Here is a 16,742-nt window from a genome sequence, read left to right as displayed (position 1 = left end):
GACACACCCATAATCCAAAATTTAGCCACCACATCCAAATTTCAGCACACTTCCAAGGATCATAAACTCCACCCCCAAATTCCAGAGATATTATGTTTTCTTGTGTGCCTATTTAAAATTTTAACCCAATCTATTTCTTTTCGACAACACATCTAACGAATAGGATTCACTCACACAACTTCTGTGGGCAACCACAGAAATGTAAAACATGATTCCTATGCAACAAAATGTGGTGTGAATTTCTTTTGAAATTGTGACTCAATGTCTTCTATATCATTCTGTTATTCTTAAAAGAAATAATAAAACATTTATTTTGAGCTCAGATTTCTTCAACAAACTGAAATTGAGTTGAACCTTAGTGGCTCAATCTACAAGTCCAGTCCAAGCAGAAATATATCTGCATTTTCTTTTTAAAAGTATTAGTGTTCTTTTTCTCTTGTTGTTTTGAGGATATTGTATTCAGATGTTTAGACATCTAAGAAAGGGCAACTTTGGGAGCAACTACAAATGACTCTGCTTCAAACTCCTCCAAATGGCCTAAAAATTGGTCATAGTTAATGGAGTGATGATGAAGAAAATTAACAGTCTTGACTGAGGATCACTGTACATTAACCTTATTCGCAGAGCCCACCTCCCTTGATGTTGAGGCAATGATAGCCAAGAAAACTAGTCTTCTCTTTTGACCTCCGAAACTGTTGAAACCTTATTCTTTTGTCTTTTCACCTCAAGCATCCCACCTGTGGCAGACAAAACTGGGTTTTTTTTAGTTTAGATCAAATTACAATTCTATACTGGGAGATGGTTAGGTCCTACTAACTCATTCAATCTTATTAATCTGCTTTTACTAAAAAATTTTTGTGTGACTTTTTTATCATATGCAGCAATGAGAGATAAAATATATTTTTTAAAAAGACATACCTAAAACCATAATAAAAAGCTTTGTGGATCAGGAATAAAATAAGAAAGACAGTGATGAGCAAGGATAATATTCAGTACTGGCAAGATAATAGGGATTGAAAGCATGGGATAAGGAATTAAACTAAAGACCAGAAAGCAGAGACTAAAGCAGGGCTTCTCCATCTCTTAAAGGAACCTTAAAAATGTGGTGATCCCTGTTTGGGCCCTAGCTGTACAGTGAATGGTAGGAGGAAAGAGAGGAAGCACACAGACAGGACTGGACATACCCACCTGTGATCTCAATGGCTAAAGCCTCAAATTACCATAAGACATGAACTCTCAGCCCTCAATATTAGATCTGGCTCCAGATTTGTTGAGGCAAGCCAGGTGGAGGCAACCACAAAACTAATAAAAAAGATGAGTGAATGTAGAGAGAGGATAAGCAAAAATCACCCATCCAAGAAAAGCCTGCATATTTAAATTCCAAAGCACATGAGAAAAACTGACATTAAGAAAGCCAACCATCATATTAAAAAATCAGGAGGCCAATTCGTTACCAACAAAATGCAAGTAACAGAACAATTTCAAAATAACTTTTAAATAAGTGTTTCCAACCCTCAAAGAGATAAAGAAAATAACTATATACCAAAAAAGACAACATATATAAAAGAGGGCAGATACAAATGAAGAAAAGGTGACTATGCAAAAGAATCAATAGAAATCTGAGAAATAAAATTATAATCATTTAAATAAAAATATAATTCATGAAGGTAAACTATTATACACACATTCTAAGAACAAGTAGTGATGTACAATATAGACAGTATTAAAAAAATCGATCCAGAAAGCAGCACAGATTCTAAAAGGCAAATTATAAAAGGAAAGTTAAGAGAGAAAGAAGATGAATTAAGAGGATCCAACAAACACCTAATAGGAGTTCCAGAAGAGAGATAAGAGGAAAAGACAAAGAAGTTATACCTGAAGGAAAATGGCTGAAAATTTTCCAGAATTGAAGGAAGACTTAAGTATTCTGACCAAAAGCATACCCTAAATGTCAAGTGGGAAAAACAAAAATAAAAGTTACTTGTAAACACACTGTAGTGAAACTTTAGGACATCAAAGACAAAGGAAAAAATCTACAAAATTATCAGAAAGTAAAGAAAAATGCCAATAAAGAATAACAATTCTTAATGGCAACAAGAGATAATAGAAAATAATTAAATTATAACTTTAAAATACTAAAAAAAAGAATTGTCAAGCTAGCATTCCATACATAAAGTATCACTTAAGAGAGGAGGAAAAATAAAGACATTCTCACATACATAAAGATTAATAAGATTTATAACCTCATTGAATAGACTAAAGAACAAATTTCAGCAAGAAGAAAAGTGAACCCAGAGAGGACTGAGATGCAAGAAATAAAAGCAAGCAGAACAAGAGGTAAAATACGTTAAGAAATATAATTAATAACTAAAAGAAATTTTTAGGAACTGGATTTTCAGTAATAAAAAGTGATACATCATAATTTATGTGACGCAAGTAATTTAAAGAATAAACACAGAACTATGGTTCTAGACAACTATTCCAAAAAAAGATGGGAGGTAGAATGTCAGTGTATAATTAAAGCATTCTGAGGTATTTTTCTCCCATGAGAGAAGGAAATATTTAATATCTTCAAGTTTTTTAAGAAAGAATATATAGTTGAAATGTATGACAAGAACATAAGGGCACTTGTGAAAGAACAGAAATACGATCTATAGCTTTTAAACCAGTAGAAGGAAAAATAGGGAGAAAATAAAAACTTCATCAATCTAACAGAAAGCAAGAAAGAAGTGGAGGAAAAGCAAAAAAGCTACACCAAAGAAAGAAAATAACAAAATAAGATACCCATAGGTATTAAGTCCAAACACATTATTTATCAAATGCAAAGTAATTAAACTTTAGCAAATTCAAATAGACTATCAGATTAGATTTTAAAAATCCAGCTCTCGGCCGCTCACAAGAGACATTAACAAAACAAAACGACCGGGAAATCTGAAACAAAAGGATATTGAAAAAAAGACATCTAGTCAAACACTAAACAAAAGTTAGCTGTTGTCAAGATAGTTGTATCAGGCAAATAAAAATTCAAGGGGAGGTGATGCTGCTATAGGAAAATATTAACTTTGAATCAGAAGGACATCTGATCTGGTGATCACATGTTGGATGACCCCTGCTCTAGATCCTGAGGTCCTATCACGAGGAATTCGAACCAGTGCTCAAGCCCCCAAATTGCAGAAAGACTTGGCTGGGGTCTGGGCCATTCACCACTGCATTGGCACTGTGTGTACACAGGCTGCAGCGCCCAGTGCCTGGCATGGACCAGGAGTTCAGTAACACTGAAAACAAATGGACACTGAACTGTAAAGGCAGCAGAGGAACCCCACCTTTTTCTGTACCCTCAGAGGTAAAACGTGGTGCATGAGTCACCTCCTCCAGCTCTGAATGGAGTTACCCCCCCTCCATCCTCTCTCCTCTCCCACCCCAATGTGTTCCCAATACTGTCTATTTTGTTGGTACAGCTATGCGGAAGAAAATTCCACGAAAAAAATATCTGAGGTTGAGGATCTTGGAGCAGAACACAGGAGTTGTGCCTCCGGAGCCCACTCCTGGGGTGAATGAAAGGGGAGCGGAGGTGGCGGAGGGAGGGTTGGAACAATACAGGCATTTTCAGACAGATCTCCTATATTCTAACATGTTCCCTTTGACCTTGTATCATTCTTCGTGGTTTTGAGTAAAAGAATCTCTAATAATAACTTCATTTTCTGGGGAGGGGTGGGGGGAGTCAGAGTTGTGTGGAATTTTCAGAAAGAATTTTATATCAAATTCTAAAACTGAGAAAATAATATAAACACATTCAACTAAGCCTATAAGCTCCCCTGTACTGACAGGCAGCTTTGAATGAGTTTTGATGGCAGGTGGCTTTTTGGAAATTACTAAATGAAGATCAATCATTGCAACTTCCTATTTCTCAGGCAAGACCTTCTTTTTGCTACGATGTTTTTCACTCTAAAATAGCGGGGGTATAAAAATGCAGGATCCCTGGTCACTCCTGGTCCACCACTTCCTGAGAATCATCTCGAGAGGTTAAGATTCTCTCCGGCAGTAACTGAAGAAGCGTTACAGTCGGCAATGGCGGAGTGCTCATAATCAATCTTTATTTGTCCTTTTCTTCAAGGAACACCTTAATACTTAGCAAGGGAGACTTTTTAGTGAGGCTGAGGAAATTTCTGCGCGTATGTGACAATGACAGAGACAAAGAAACAGATTCATCAAAAGCAGAGTTAATAGCTAAATAACAGACATAAAAAAATTGGTATCTACACATGGGATTCCATTGCCTGTCACAATTTAGTTCTGATATTTAATTATCTGTCATCCAGAACAGGGGAGCAGTTGCTTCAGCTTGTGGCCTTTATTCATTTCCCCCGACAGGGTTGGAGGTCGACTGCATACACAAGAGTGGTTTTCAAATGCAGGTTTGTTAGGGGGAAAACAGAGGTAAGAACAGAGGAAGCTGAGAAATAACTATTCCATTTGTTTGCATATTTATGACTTTTTCTATTGACAGGGTTGGAAGGAAGCAACTTGGATTTTTCTGTTCCTTTGTATTGTAAGACAGAGATCTAAAAGTTCATAAAACATATGTGTTTCATTATGGAATGCTTACCATGTGAACCCTATCAAGCCACCACGCAGAGTAGGAAGTGGAACACTGAAAAAGTCTCCTCAAATCTCTCCCCCCGAGAACACCATCCTGATTTTTGTGACAATTCTTTCCTTGCATTTCTTTATAGTTCTGCCAATTTCTTAAACTCCAAAGAGTTTAATTTTGCTTGATTTTGAACTTTACAAATAATCTTACGGTGAATACATTTGTGTCTTGTTCTCACTCAATCTAAAGTTTATTAGATTTATCCATGTAGTTATACATAGATGTAGGTCATGTATTTTCATTGTTATATATGTATTCCGCCATATGATGATACCAAAACTGTATTCACCTATTCAACTGGTGATGGACATTTAACAGTTTTCAGTTTGGGGTTATTTAAACTAAGGCTGAACATTCTTAAATGTGTCCTGGTGCACACATACAGGAACTTCTTTTGGACAGATGTTCAAGAATGTTCAGCCTAGGAGCAGAATTGGTAAGTCATGGACTACTTGCTTCTGTGTGTGTTTGTGTGTGTGTGTGTGTGTGCACCCGTGCATGTGTGTTAGGAACACATGAGATCTACCGTTTTAAATTTTTATGTGCGTAATACAGTATTGTTAACTACAGGGACAATGTTGTACAGCCGATCTTCATCCTGTATAAATGAAACTTCATACCCGTTAAACAGGAACTCCTCATTTCTCCCTCCCCCCAGCCCCTGGCAACCACCAGTCTAGTCTCTGTTTCTATGAGTTAGACTATTTTGCAACGTTATTAACAACAGCCAAATAGGGAAACTAAATGTCCATCAATGGATGAATGCATAAAGAAAATGCAATATACACCTATGATAGAATATTATTCAACTTTTTCTTCAGTTTTTCTACAATCTATTTTATTATCATCTGAAGATTACATATGCAGTTAAGAAAATGAACCAAATCATGCAGTCGGCCGTTCTCTCGGTTCTGACTCCCCACAGCTGTGATATTAGGAGAACCAAAATGTGGAGGTCAATACTTTAATGTCAGCAATCTGCACCTTCCCTCCCCATCTGTACACACCTATTTCATTCATCATCTTGACAGTCTGCACAAGAAAACTGTCCTAAGAATATTATTCAACTTTAAAAAATAAGGAAATCCTGTCACATGTGACAATGTGGATAAAACTGGAGGACATTATGCTTAGTGAAATGAGCCAGTCACAGAAGGGCAAACACTACATGATTCCACTTACATGAGGAGAGATTGCTTCTTTAACTTTGCTCATTACTGTCAAACTATGTCCCAAAGTGCTTACACCAAATATTATCTCACCAGCTGTGTATGAGAGTTCCAACGTATGAATGCCTTGGAAATTGGTAAATAGCTTTTTCTTGTTCAAATTGAAAGGTATATAGCAGACCATGAAGTGGAGAAATACAGAGAATGCTTGTGCTCTGGTGTGTTGGAAACCTATGGACTTTAAAACCACACATGATTAAATCCCCCACTTACTGTGTGACCTTACCTAATTTGCTTAACCTTTCAATTTTCCTTTATGTAAGATGGGAGTAATGTCCATCTCAGGGCTGTTTGAAAGACTAGAGAAATATATTTACAGTGCCTAACATGGTACCAACATAAATTAGGGATGAAATGATTGATAGCTATCAGTATCATTCTCTGTCTCACTTATTTCCAAAACCAGAGTTGAAGAATCAAAGATCCAGTTTCTCTGAGGGAGTTACTAGGGCAGAGAGGTACACTTTGCAGATTGTTTGCTGGTATTATATAACATGCTTGTTTTGTGGTACTTGAGCAGAGAAATGTATCTTGAATAAATAAGAACAGAAAAACATAAACCTTTTTTAGGACCTTTAGAACTCCCAACTCAAATATCAAATCAAGTGCAGCAAAAGGCACCTCTTATGAAACATTTAAAAGGAAAGACCAGAAAGTAACTAAAAACAACTGTGTTCAAGCCAAGCTAAAATGGAAAAAGTAAATATTCCACCAGATTTTAATGTCACCATTTTCATTCACTCACCGGGATCTGCTCTTTCAGAAGCAGGTGTGCTGCTATGGAGACCATTCTACATATTCCCTTAGAGTCATTCATTCACCTGAGGTCTACTGCAAGAGTTGACAACAGACTCTATGATTTAAAAGTCATTTTAAACGTCACTAACCTCCTTTCATTCTGAGTTATTGTGCCGTTTTCCAGCTTTTTAACTGTGGTCGCCAGCACTTTATTTGCGTCATTGGCGAAGTCTAAGTCTCGGACCTCAGACAGCGGGACAGACACAATGGCAAAAGCTTCTTTATCTTCTTTTGTTTGGCAAGTTCCGATCTGCAATGCATTTTTCCACTAAGATTAGTTGTTTTACTAAATAACTATGCAATATTCTTCAACTACTAACACATCTTAGTACTGTTTAAGAGATATAAAACAGGAGTAGAGAATCCAAACACAGTAATTCCTACAGGCATCGTCCACGATGAAAGGCTGTAGGGACACAGATTTTCCGTGCCCATTTCCTGCCTTGTTCTCAAAGCCCGACTAGAAATGTATCCCTTTCACACATGCTCTTTGCTTCAGTTTCAACAGAGGAGAGGAAATGCCCTCCTAGAATTTTCTTCCCTTTCTACATGCTGCTCCCACTCTTTTGGTATCTCTGCTGCATCTTCCTGAATCACAGCCCGGCTGCAGTTGAGCCTCTAAGTTCAGCTACCTAAAGCAACTGGTAGGCACGAGTGCTTGATGAAATTAATTGCAGTAATCTCTAATACTGGTGAAGCTCAACTGTAAGAACATGTCAGTCACCCCCTAATCCTATTCACACAACATTTGGCTGAAAAGTAAACCATTCTCAGCAACATTTACCTTCAACATAACAGGCCTCTCTTCATCTGTGTCTATGGGGATGCTAGTACTGGTTACCCACGTGTTTGTACATAAATGTCTTAACCGAACGTATGAATTCCTAAAAGCAAAAGAGTATTAAAAACACAGATTATAAAAAATTAGCACACTTACATATCAACGTATTTACCAGTTTCATACATGATATGACTATAAGTATATTTTTAGACTAGTAACTGACTCAAGTGTAGATCAGTCTGGTTTAAGGGGAATGTCTGAACTACAGGCTATTTCAAAGCATGCAGCATTATTACATCAACCAGTGGTTCTCCAAATCTGGTCCCTGGACCAGCAACCTCAGCATCACCTGAGAACTAGTTAGAAATGCAAATTCCGAGGCTTCATCCCAGTCCACTGAGTCAGAAACTCTGAGGGTGACATCCAACAGGATTTTACCAGCCTTTCCAGGCAATTCTGATGCATACTAAGGTAAGAAGCACTGACTGTGGAACCAACTGAGTTAAAACTGCCATCTGATTGCAGTCCCTTTTGTGGTTTAATCATCTGCACGTAAAAGTACATAGCACGGTCGATCCTCGTTAGTCGCAGATTCCATACCTGTGAATTTGTCTACTCACAAAAATGTATCCGTGACCCCAAAATCAATACTTGGGCCACTTTGGAAGTCATTCTCAGACATGCACGGAGTGGCAAAAATTTGATTCCCTGCCACTCACATTCCCAGTGAGGCTGAACAAGGCGATGCTCTTCCTTCTTGTTTCTTGTTCTTCCTTCTTGTTTCTTGTTTTCTCATACCGTCAACAAGTGTCTTTTGTGGTCTGTTTGGTGCCATGTTTTTCACCGTCTATTGTTAGTGAATTCATTGTTTAAAACAGTCCTAAGTATAGTGCGGAAGTGCTGTCTTGTGTTCCTATAGAGCAAGGCTGTGATGCGCATGACGGAGAAAATAACTCAGAGATGCTTCGTTCAGGCATGAGTTATAGTGGTGACGGCCGTGAATTCAACGCTAATGAAACAATATATATTAAATAAGGTGTCTTTAAACAAAAACACATATAAGACAAGGTTGAGTATTGATTGATTGACAAAAATATTGTGCCCAGAGGCTTGCAGGAACCTAACTCTGCATTTCCCTTAGAAGCAATGGGTCAGTATTTGCTAATTCATGTTCCAGAAGTAATAAGAATCAACTATATGTGAACTGAGAGAGAGTGCCTAAGAAAGGACAGCTAGAGCTTCATCCAGCTCAAATATTATCATTTATAGTGAATCTATTATCATTATTTCTTTAACAAAATGGATAAAGTATCTATTAAAAGAAAACCACTGAGGTAAGTTCTCTGCCTTCAAGTTGCTGAAAGTTCAGTAGGAAAGATAAGATAAATAAATCATATAACATGAGGCAGAAAGCATTAAGGCCAATAAGAGAAAATCAAATAAAACGCCAAAGACTTCAGGGAAAGAGATTCATGCTCAAACATCATGATTCTTCTCATTTATAAAAGTAGATAAAATAGAGATTGAGTTAATGCACTGAATAAAAGGTCTTACAAGCAAGTTTTGTTAGCAGTAGCTAGAGAATGGGTAACTGACCATTCTGGTGAATGCAGTGGTAGTCCCACACCTGGTCCCTCTCGTGGTGTTTCTAAAAGAGCCCCCCGCAAAGATCCACCTTGTCAACTATCAGGTAAAATAAAAGAACATATTCTAGAGGAAATAATACCCACAGGACTAAAAAAAAATGCCGCCAGAAAGTATAGAGTCTGCTCTTCCAGGGGAAAGCGCTGTGAAACACGGTATGTTTGTAATAGATGTTCTGTTGCCCTGCACAGAGGTGCCTGCTATACCGCCTATCACTCTTGGAACGAAATATTAGAATGCTTTAGCAAGACGTGAACAAAGTTTCAAATAAATTAAGTGCAAAAAAAGAAATAGAGATTGTTTCAAAAATCTAAAACAGCAAAGGTCCAATCCTTGTCCAAATAATCAGCAAAGGTCCAAGCCTGAAATACCTCTGTATTACCACTTATCTTCTGCATGGAATTATACAGGAGATGTCATTTGGACTCAGTTATCTTCCCCATTGTATTGATATTTTAAGCATCTGGAAAGTGGGGCCATAGCTTATTCAGCTCTGTGTCGTTCCCCCTATTCTTACTCCTGGACCTTCTATAGCTGCTTATGGAGTCAATCTAGATGGCTGGGTTCCAAACTAAAGAGGCTACACTTGAGCATAATAACCTACAATTTCCAAGAATTTTGGAAATGAATAACTCTTTAGGACCTACACCACATAAATCCATTGTTAAAATCTTGATATAATCTGAATGTCTAAAATATGAAGGCATAGTAGCATAGTGGTTAAGCGTACAGATTTTGAGTTCACACAATCCAGGATCAAATTCCACTTCATGAGCTTGACAAGGATCAATCAACCTAATCACACTAAGCCAGTGGTTCCCCAACTTGGCTACACATTAGAATCACCTGGAAAGCTTTTACAACCCTATTGCCCAAGTTGCACCGCATACCATTTAAATCAGAATGTCTGGGAGTAAGAGGAGGCATCAGTACTTTTTAAAGATCCCCGGATATTCCAATGTGCACCAAAGACTGGGAACCACTGCTCCAAGCCCTTGATACTTAAAGGTCTAGTCCACAAACCAGGAGCATCAGCATTATGTGAGGGTCTGTTAGAGATGCAGACCTCAGACCCCACCCTAGACCAAGCAGATCAGAATCTGACCTGTCATCAGATCCCCAGATGGTTCAGTACACATTAAAGTGTGAGAAGCATTGATTATAGAGTGTAAAGTTTGAGAAGTATTTGACCCCGCATTGGAATCACCTGGGTACTGATTTTTAAAAGTAAAGCCTGCATCCTGCCCCCAAGACTCTGATTTCACTGGTCTTGGTGTGGCCAGAGCATGGAGAGGGCGCAATGCTGCCCAGGTGATTCCAGTTTAGGGCCAACTTGAAAAGCACTGCTCTAAGTCCTTAGTTCCTGATCTGTAAGAGTTGCTGCCAGCATTAAATAAGACATTTATAAAGAAGCTGACATAGTGCTTAGCACACAGCAAGCGCTCCAGAGTTATAATAGTAGTCATTATTAAGTGTTAATTAGTGTTAGCTTTAAAGCAATTAATGACAAATGAATCTATGTTAATACAAAATTCTGTTCTATACTGAGAAGGGCTTCAGCAGTTCTGAAACAGTAATAGATGAACCCTTCCATATAAAGTGAGGCTCAGGGGCTTGTCTTGGGTCTAGTCACATTAGAGTAAGATCTTTCTATCATTTCCCTAAGCAAACTTTCTTGGTTAGAATTCAAGAAGGACTCTATTCTTGCTGAGTTAAAATCTAAAATGAATAGTCAGAGTAAGGATTTATTAAGATGCAATACTCAGAAGAGAAGGTCAAAGACCTGCATCAGCCCAAACCTTCAGAGGGGATTTCTTTACAGGCTTCTATTGGTACAACAGAGTGAGAGATGGCTCATATAAGGCCAAGATTCAGCTACATTTCTCCCATCCAAGTATAAACCAGGTCCTACTCTGCTTAGCTTCTAAGATCAGACAAGATTGGGCACATTCAAGGTGGTATGGCCGTGGACTCAGCTACATTTCTCATGAATGAGAACAGCCATGAAACCGCCCAGGAAGTCCAAGGAGCAGTGTTTCTTGGCAGTGTTAGTACAGCAACTTTTTACCTCCCCTGAAAGTAACCTACACAATAATGTCTGCATTTTGAGCAGGTACCTTCAGCCTAACCACTGCCATCTGCCCAAGGCCGAGACAATCATGCTGGATCAAGGACAATTTAGAACCATTCCACTAGACCTGAATATATGGGCAAAACTCCTCTATGCATCTAGAGATCGTATCAGAGTGCTACTGTTGGAAAGTAGACAGCTCTAGGCAAAACAAAAAAATCTTAATTAAAATAATCAAATCCAAGTGAAAGAATGTAAAATACTCTCTTACATTAAGTTCTGACTCCCTCATTAACAATCTCCTTTCCCCTCCCTCACTGAGGGCCAACTGGTCTCTTAGCTGGTCCTTCAGCACACCTAGTAAATCTCAAGATTCTTCCACTTTGTGTTCCTGCTGCTTGAAACACTTCTCCCATATGGAGAGGATTTGACCCTTCAAATCATTCAGATCTTTTCTCAAAAGTCCTAAATCAAGAGGTCTCATAATAGAACTCCCCATACTCTTAAATTTTTCTTCAAAGCGTTCTTATTACCTCACCTTATATTTTATGTTTATTTGTTTATTGCCTCTCACTCCCATTTGAATTTAAGTTCATAACCAGTTTGCTCATGGTTTTCTTCCCAATGCCAAGGGCAATGCCTGGAATGGAATTGATGTTCAATAAAGGTTTGTTGACGGAAGGACTTCCCTGGTGGTCCAGTGCTTAAGAATCTGCCTTCCAAAGCAGGGGACGCGGGTTTGATCCCTGGTCGGGGAACTAAGATCCCACATGCGGTGAGGCAACTAAGCCCACCTGCCGCAACTACTGAGCCCGCGCTCTGCAGCCCCTGCCACAACTAGAGAGAAGCCCGTGTGCCGCAACAAGGAGCCCGTGCACCACAACAAAAGATCCCACATGCCACAACAAAGATCCGGAGTGCTGCAACTAAGAACCAACGCAGCCAAATAAATAAAATAAATAAAATTTTTTTAAAATTAATTAATTTATTTATTTATTTTTGGCTGTATTGGGTCTTCGTTTCTGTGCAAGGGCTTTCTCTAGTTGCGGCGAGCGGGGGCCACTCTTCATCGCGGTGCGCGGGCCTTTCACTATCGCGGCCTCTCCCGTTGCGGAGCACAAGCTCCAGACGCGCAGGCTCAGTAATTGTGGCTCACGGGCCCAGTTGCTCCGCGGCATGTGGGATCTTCCCAGACCAGGGCTCGAACCCGTGTCCCCTGCATTAGCAGGCAGATTCTCAACCACTGCGCTACCAGGGAAGCCCCTAAATAAATTTTTTTAAAAAGATTTGTTGACCGAATGACTAAATAAATGAACAAGTGGATGATGAGTGAATGAAATTTGAAATTTGACATAATAAAAATAAACGCCATGACTATTAATGGAAATGCTTCTAGATCATTTTTTATTTTAGTAACCACAGGCCATATAAGTAATAAGAATAAATAATTTTTACGCATTTTTCAAAATTTATTTTGTCCTGCACATTTGAATTATTTTTAAGAACTATGTTAATCTACTCACAAAAGAGGAATGATTTTTTTAACTCTTGTTCTTCACTTATGCTTGCTCTCTTGATATCACAAAAATTATACTAAGATTATGATTTTAATTCCTTACCTGCCAGTAAAATTATTCAGAGAAACACTATTGTTTAACCATATTTTTTTTTACCTTGGGACCAGGCAGTCCGCTCTCTGAAGAGTTGTGGCATCCAGTTCAAAAAGGGATGCAATGTCATTTCCATGTGGGACTGAGACCAAAGTGTACATGATCTTCTCCCCTGCCTGCCGTTTCTTCTTTGAAGTTGGAAGATCTCCATCTCTCTGTTGAGGAAGTACAAGGTTTTTTACTTTTATATGTTTCTTACTAAACTCTCCAATTAATTGGAAGATAAGTTTTAAATTTGCATTTATTTCTTCATTGGATTATAGTGAGGTCCAGTTCACATCCTCCAGAAAGAGCAGATCAGGCCTGAGAGCCTTTCAGGTAATTATTATTAACAGTGATAAGTCCCACACTCCAGAGGGGTGATTTGACCTGGGCAAGTTATCAAGGCACTGACAGTCACAATAGTTCTGATCCCTTCCCTGGTATTAAACCTATTATCACAGTAGTAATTTTGACCATTCCACATTTAAAACAAACACAGAGAAGAAGCAGTGTGTTGAATCATCTAGAGTTCATAAATTAAAGAGTAAGCATGGAAGTGTTTCAGAGTTCCTGCCTAACTCCCCCAAATCATTGGGATATTAACTTGGAGGGAAGGGGAATCAACAGCAACATTCCCATTCAGTTCATCGGCTCATTCCATTAGATCCCAGAACATACTATAATGGCATATAAAGTGAAATCAAATGGAATAGAAGCCTTCAGGATGATGTGAAACGCAGTCAGTATTTCTAGGACACTCCTACCATTTTAAGCAGAAAACAACACAAGACTGATGATTATGTATTTTCACTCGAACTTCCCCAAGTTCCAGTGTCCCATGGAAGAATCTGATGTATAAGAAAACCAAAACATGATACAGCAAATGTAATATAAGCTAGGTAATAAAGTACATAAATATAATTACTTACATATAATTATTAAATCAAATTAAATTTGAAAATGAGAGAGAAAAATTGTCATTGTACCATCACAGGAAGTTGAAAGAAAATAGGTGGGAAGGGATGCTCAAAGGCAAATGAAAGCCATCCATATCCAAAGACAAGCATTTCTTTAAAGGCTGCCATGACAATGAAATACTACACCTGATCATTCCAAAACATTCACTTGAAGCTCCATCCCAAGACTGTGAAAATCATTTTCCTTGGATCAGTAAACCCTTGCAGTTTCATGCTGGTGTCTTCTGTAAATGGTGCACAAATTGGTAGCACCAGTTAACTGTGAATGGGCAGAGGAACTGCCAGTGTTCTTAAGAAGGAACAGGATTGCTATCTGCTAAATCTCACATAGGCTAGCAGTATCTGGTAGCTCTTGTCATCTTTGATTTATATGTTTTCTGCAGAGATCTAAGTTCAGACTTATATGAAGACAGGGGTCTGGAAAACTCTCCCCAGGTGGTTTAACCCCCATAACAGTTGTTTCTTACCAGCAAATATGAACTATGTTCATTCATCAGAAAAAGGTATACTTAACTTACTATACACTAGAAGTGAGTATAGGGAAATAGGAAAGAAGGAAATGAAAAAACAGTAAGCAAACTCCACTTCTGAATTTATACAAAAGTTCTCACAATACCAAAACAATTCCCTTGACTGTTCTCACTAATCTTACCACAAAAATTTAAGAGAGAGGAAGATGAGCATTATTTCCTTTAAACAAAGACATGAGTGCAGTTACCTACAGGAGATGAAGGATGAGGGAAGGAGAGAAGGGAAGAGGATGGAGAGGGGGGAGGACCAGAGTAGAAAAAGGGGAAGGGAAGAAGAGGGAGAGAGGAAGGAGGGAGAGGAGGTGGAGAGGAGGGAATAAAAAGGGAAAAAGGAGGGGGGAAGAGGAAGGCAAGGGGAGCAGTGGGTGCTATAGTGAATGCTCAACCCCAAATTCAACTAGCCATGCCTCAGTCCAAATTAACCAAAGCCAGCAGCCTGGTCTGCAGCCCTTAAGCACTGAATGAGACACTCCTCAAAGGGCAGGCATGAACTCATGGTTAAGAACCTCCTTCCCTGGTGGCACAGTGGTTAAGAATCCGCCTGCCAATGCAGGGGACACGGGTTCGAGCCCTGGTCCAGGAAGATCCCACATGCCGCGGAGCAACTAATCCTGTGCACCGCAACTACTGAGCCTGTGCTCTAGGGCCCGCGAGCCGCAACTACTGAGCCCGCGTGCCACAACTACCGAAGCCCACACGCCTAGAGCCCGTGCTCCACAACATGAGAAGCCACCGCAATGAGAAGCCCGCCCACCGCAATGAAGAGTAGTGCCCGGTCGCCACAACTGGAGAAAGCCCGCGCGCAGCAACAAAGACCCAATGCAGCCAAAAATAAATAAATAAAATAAATAAATTTATTTTTAAAAAAAGAACCTTCTTTAGGTCTTCTGAAAAAATTCTCATGGGTCAGGAGACCCATTTCACAGTGATCTGCGTTGAGGGCATGGAAATCTGTGAACTAAAGACAACAGTCTTTGAAGGGCAAAAACACCATCACATCCTGAGAGAGGAAAACCTAAATGTCTTTAAATAACCCAATGAGATTAGTCTGGCCAGACAAATAAGTTGGGAAAGAAGGCTGCCTGGGTAACATAACAGCTTAGGCTCATGGAATCTCAAGCTCAGGAAGGATCTTCATAGATCATCTGTGAGTTAAAAAGACTTCTCCCAAATAAATCTCTGGCAGCAGCTAGTCTAGTGAAATACTATAACTTGGAATTTATTCCTTTGGGTCTTGAAAACATTAGTCTTTAATTATTCCCTACTGAAATTTAGACAGCCTTTGTACAGTTTTGTTTATTTCCTATATTTCAACTCTCACAGTGGGTTGGGAGAAAGAGTCTAAAGAAAGAGAAATCGCTGGAATGAGAAAGTAGGAACGAGGGAAGGAGAAAGAAAGGGAAATGAGTGTGGACACTAGAAGAAAAATAGTAGTGTACAAGAAAAATATGACACCAAAGGCAATTTCCATGAAAGAAATAATTGATAAACTGGTTTTCATGAAAATGGGTTTCTTCTGCTCTGTGAAAGACACTCTCAAAAGAATGAGAAGATGAACCACAGACTGGGAGAAAACTGTTGCAAAAGACATATTTGATAAAGAACTGGTGTCCAAAATATACAAAGAACTCTTAAAATTCAATAATAATAAAACAAATAATCCAATTTTTAAATGGGCAAAAGATCTGAACAGACACCTCACCAAAGATGACATACAGGTGGTAAATATATACATGAAAAGATGCTCAACATCAAATGTCATTAGGGAATAGCAAATTCTCTAATGAGGTATCACTCAAAACAATGAGATACCATATACACCTATTGAATGGCCAAAATCCAAAACACTGACAACACCAAATGCTGACGAGGATGTGGAGCAACATGAACTCTCATTCATTGCTGGTGGGAATGCAAAATGGTACAGCCACCGTGGAAGACAGTTCAGTGGTTTTACACAAAACAAAACACACTCCATACCATATGATTCAGCAATCATGCTCCTTGTTACTTACCCAGATGAACTGAAAAGCTATGTCCACACAAAAACTTGCACAGCAGCTTTATTCATAACTACTAAAACTTAGAAGCAACCAAGAAATCTTTCAGTAGGTGAGTAGGTAAATAAACTGTGGGACATCCAAACAATGGAATGCTACTCAGCACTAAAAATAAATGAGCCATCAGGTTATGAAAAGACACAAAGAAACCTTAAATGCATCTTGAAAGAAGCCAATGTGAAAAAGCTACATACTGTGTGATTCCAAATATGATATTTGGAAAAAGCAAAATTATGGACACAATAAAAATACACTGTGAATATACTGCCAGGGATTGGGGGAGGGAGGGATGAATAGGAAAAACACAGAGGATTTTAAAGGCAATGTAACTATTCTGTATGATCCTATA

General features: G+C 38.8%; 1 protein-coding gene across 3 annotated transcripts in view; it reads right to left on the bottom strand.

Moving 5' to 3' along the window:
• Positions 1 to 16,742, bottom strand: part of ITPR2 (inositol 1,4,5-trisphosphate receptor type 2) — a 521,178-nt gene that overhangs the window by 368,595 nt on the left and 135,841 nt on the right. For all 3 annotated transcript variants that reach the window (XM_061204256.1, XM_061204257.1, XM_061204259.1), the window contains exons 11-13: positions 12,848 to 12,999; positions 7,463 to 7,562; positions 6,768 to 6,928 (exon numbers count right to left, since the gene is read on the bottom strand). In XM_061204256.1, the coding sequence (XP_061060239.1) occupies positions 6,768 to 6,928; positions 7,463 to 7,562; positions 12,848 to 12,999 (413 nt within the window). The remainder of the gene's footprint in view (positions 1 to 6,767; positions 6,929 to 7,462; positions 7,563 to 12,847; positions 13,000 to 16,742) is intronic.

The sequence above is a fragment of the Eubalaena glacialis genome, chromosome 11, assembly GCF_028564815.1.
Source record: "Eubalaena glacialis isolate mEubGla1 chromosome 11, mEubGla1.1.hap2.+ XY, whole genome shotgun sequence".
In the NCBI taxonomy this organism is placed as follows: Eukaryota; Metazoa; Chordata; class Mammalia; order Artiodactyla; family Balaenidae; genus Eubalaena; species Eubalaena glacialis.
Note: the sequence above shows the minus strand (reverse complement) of the source record. Positions and strands in the feature narration are given on the sequence as shown.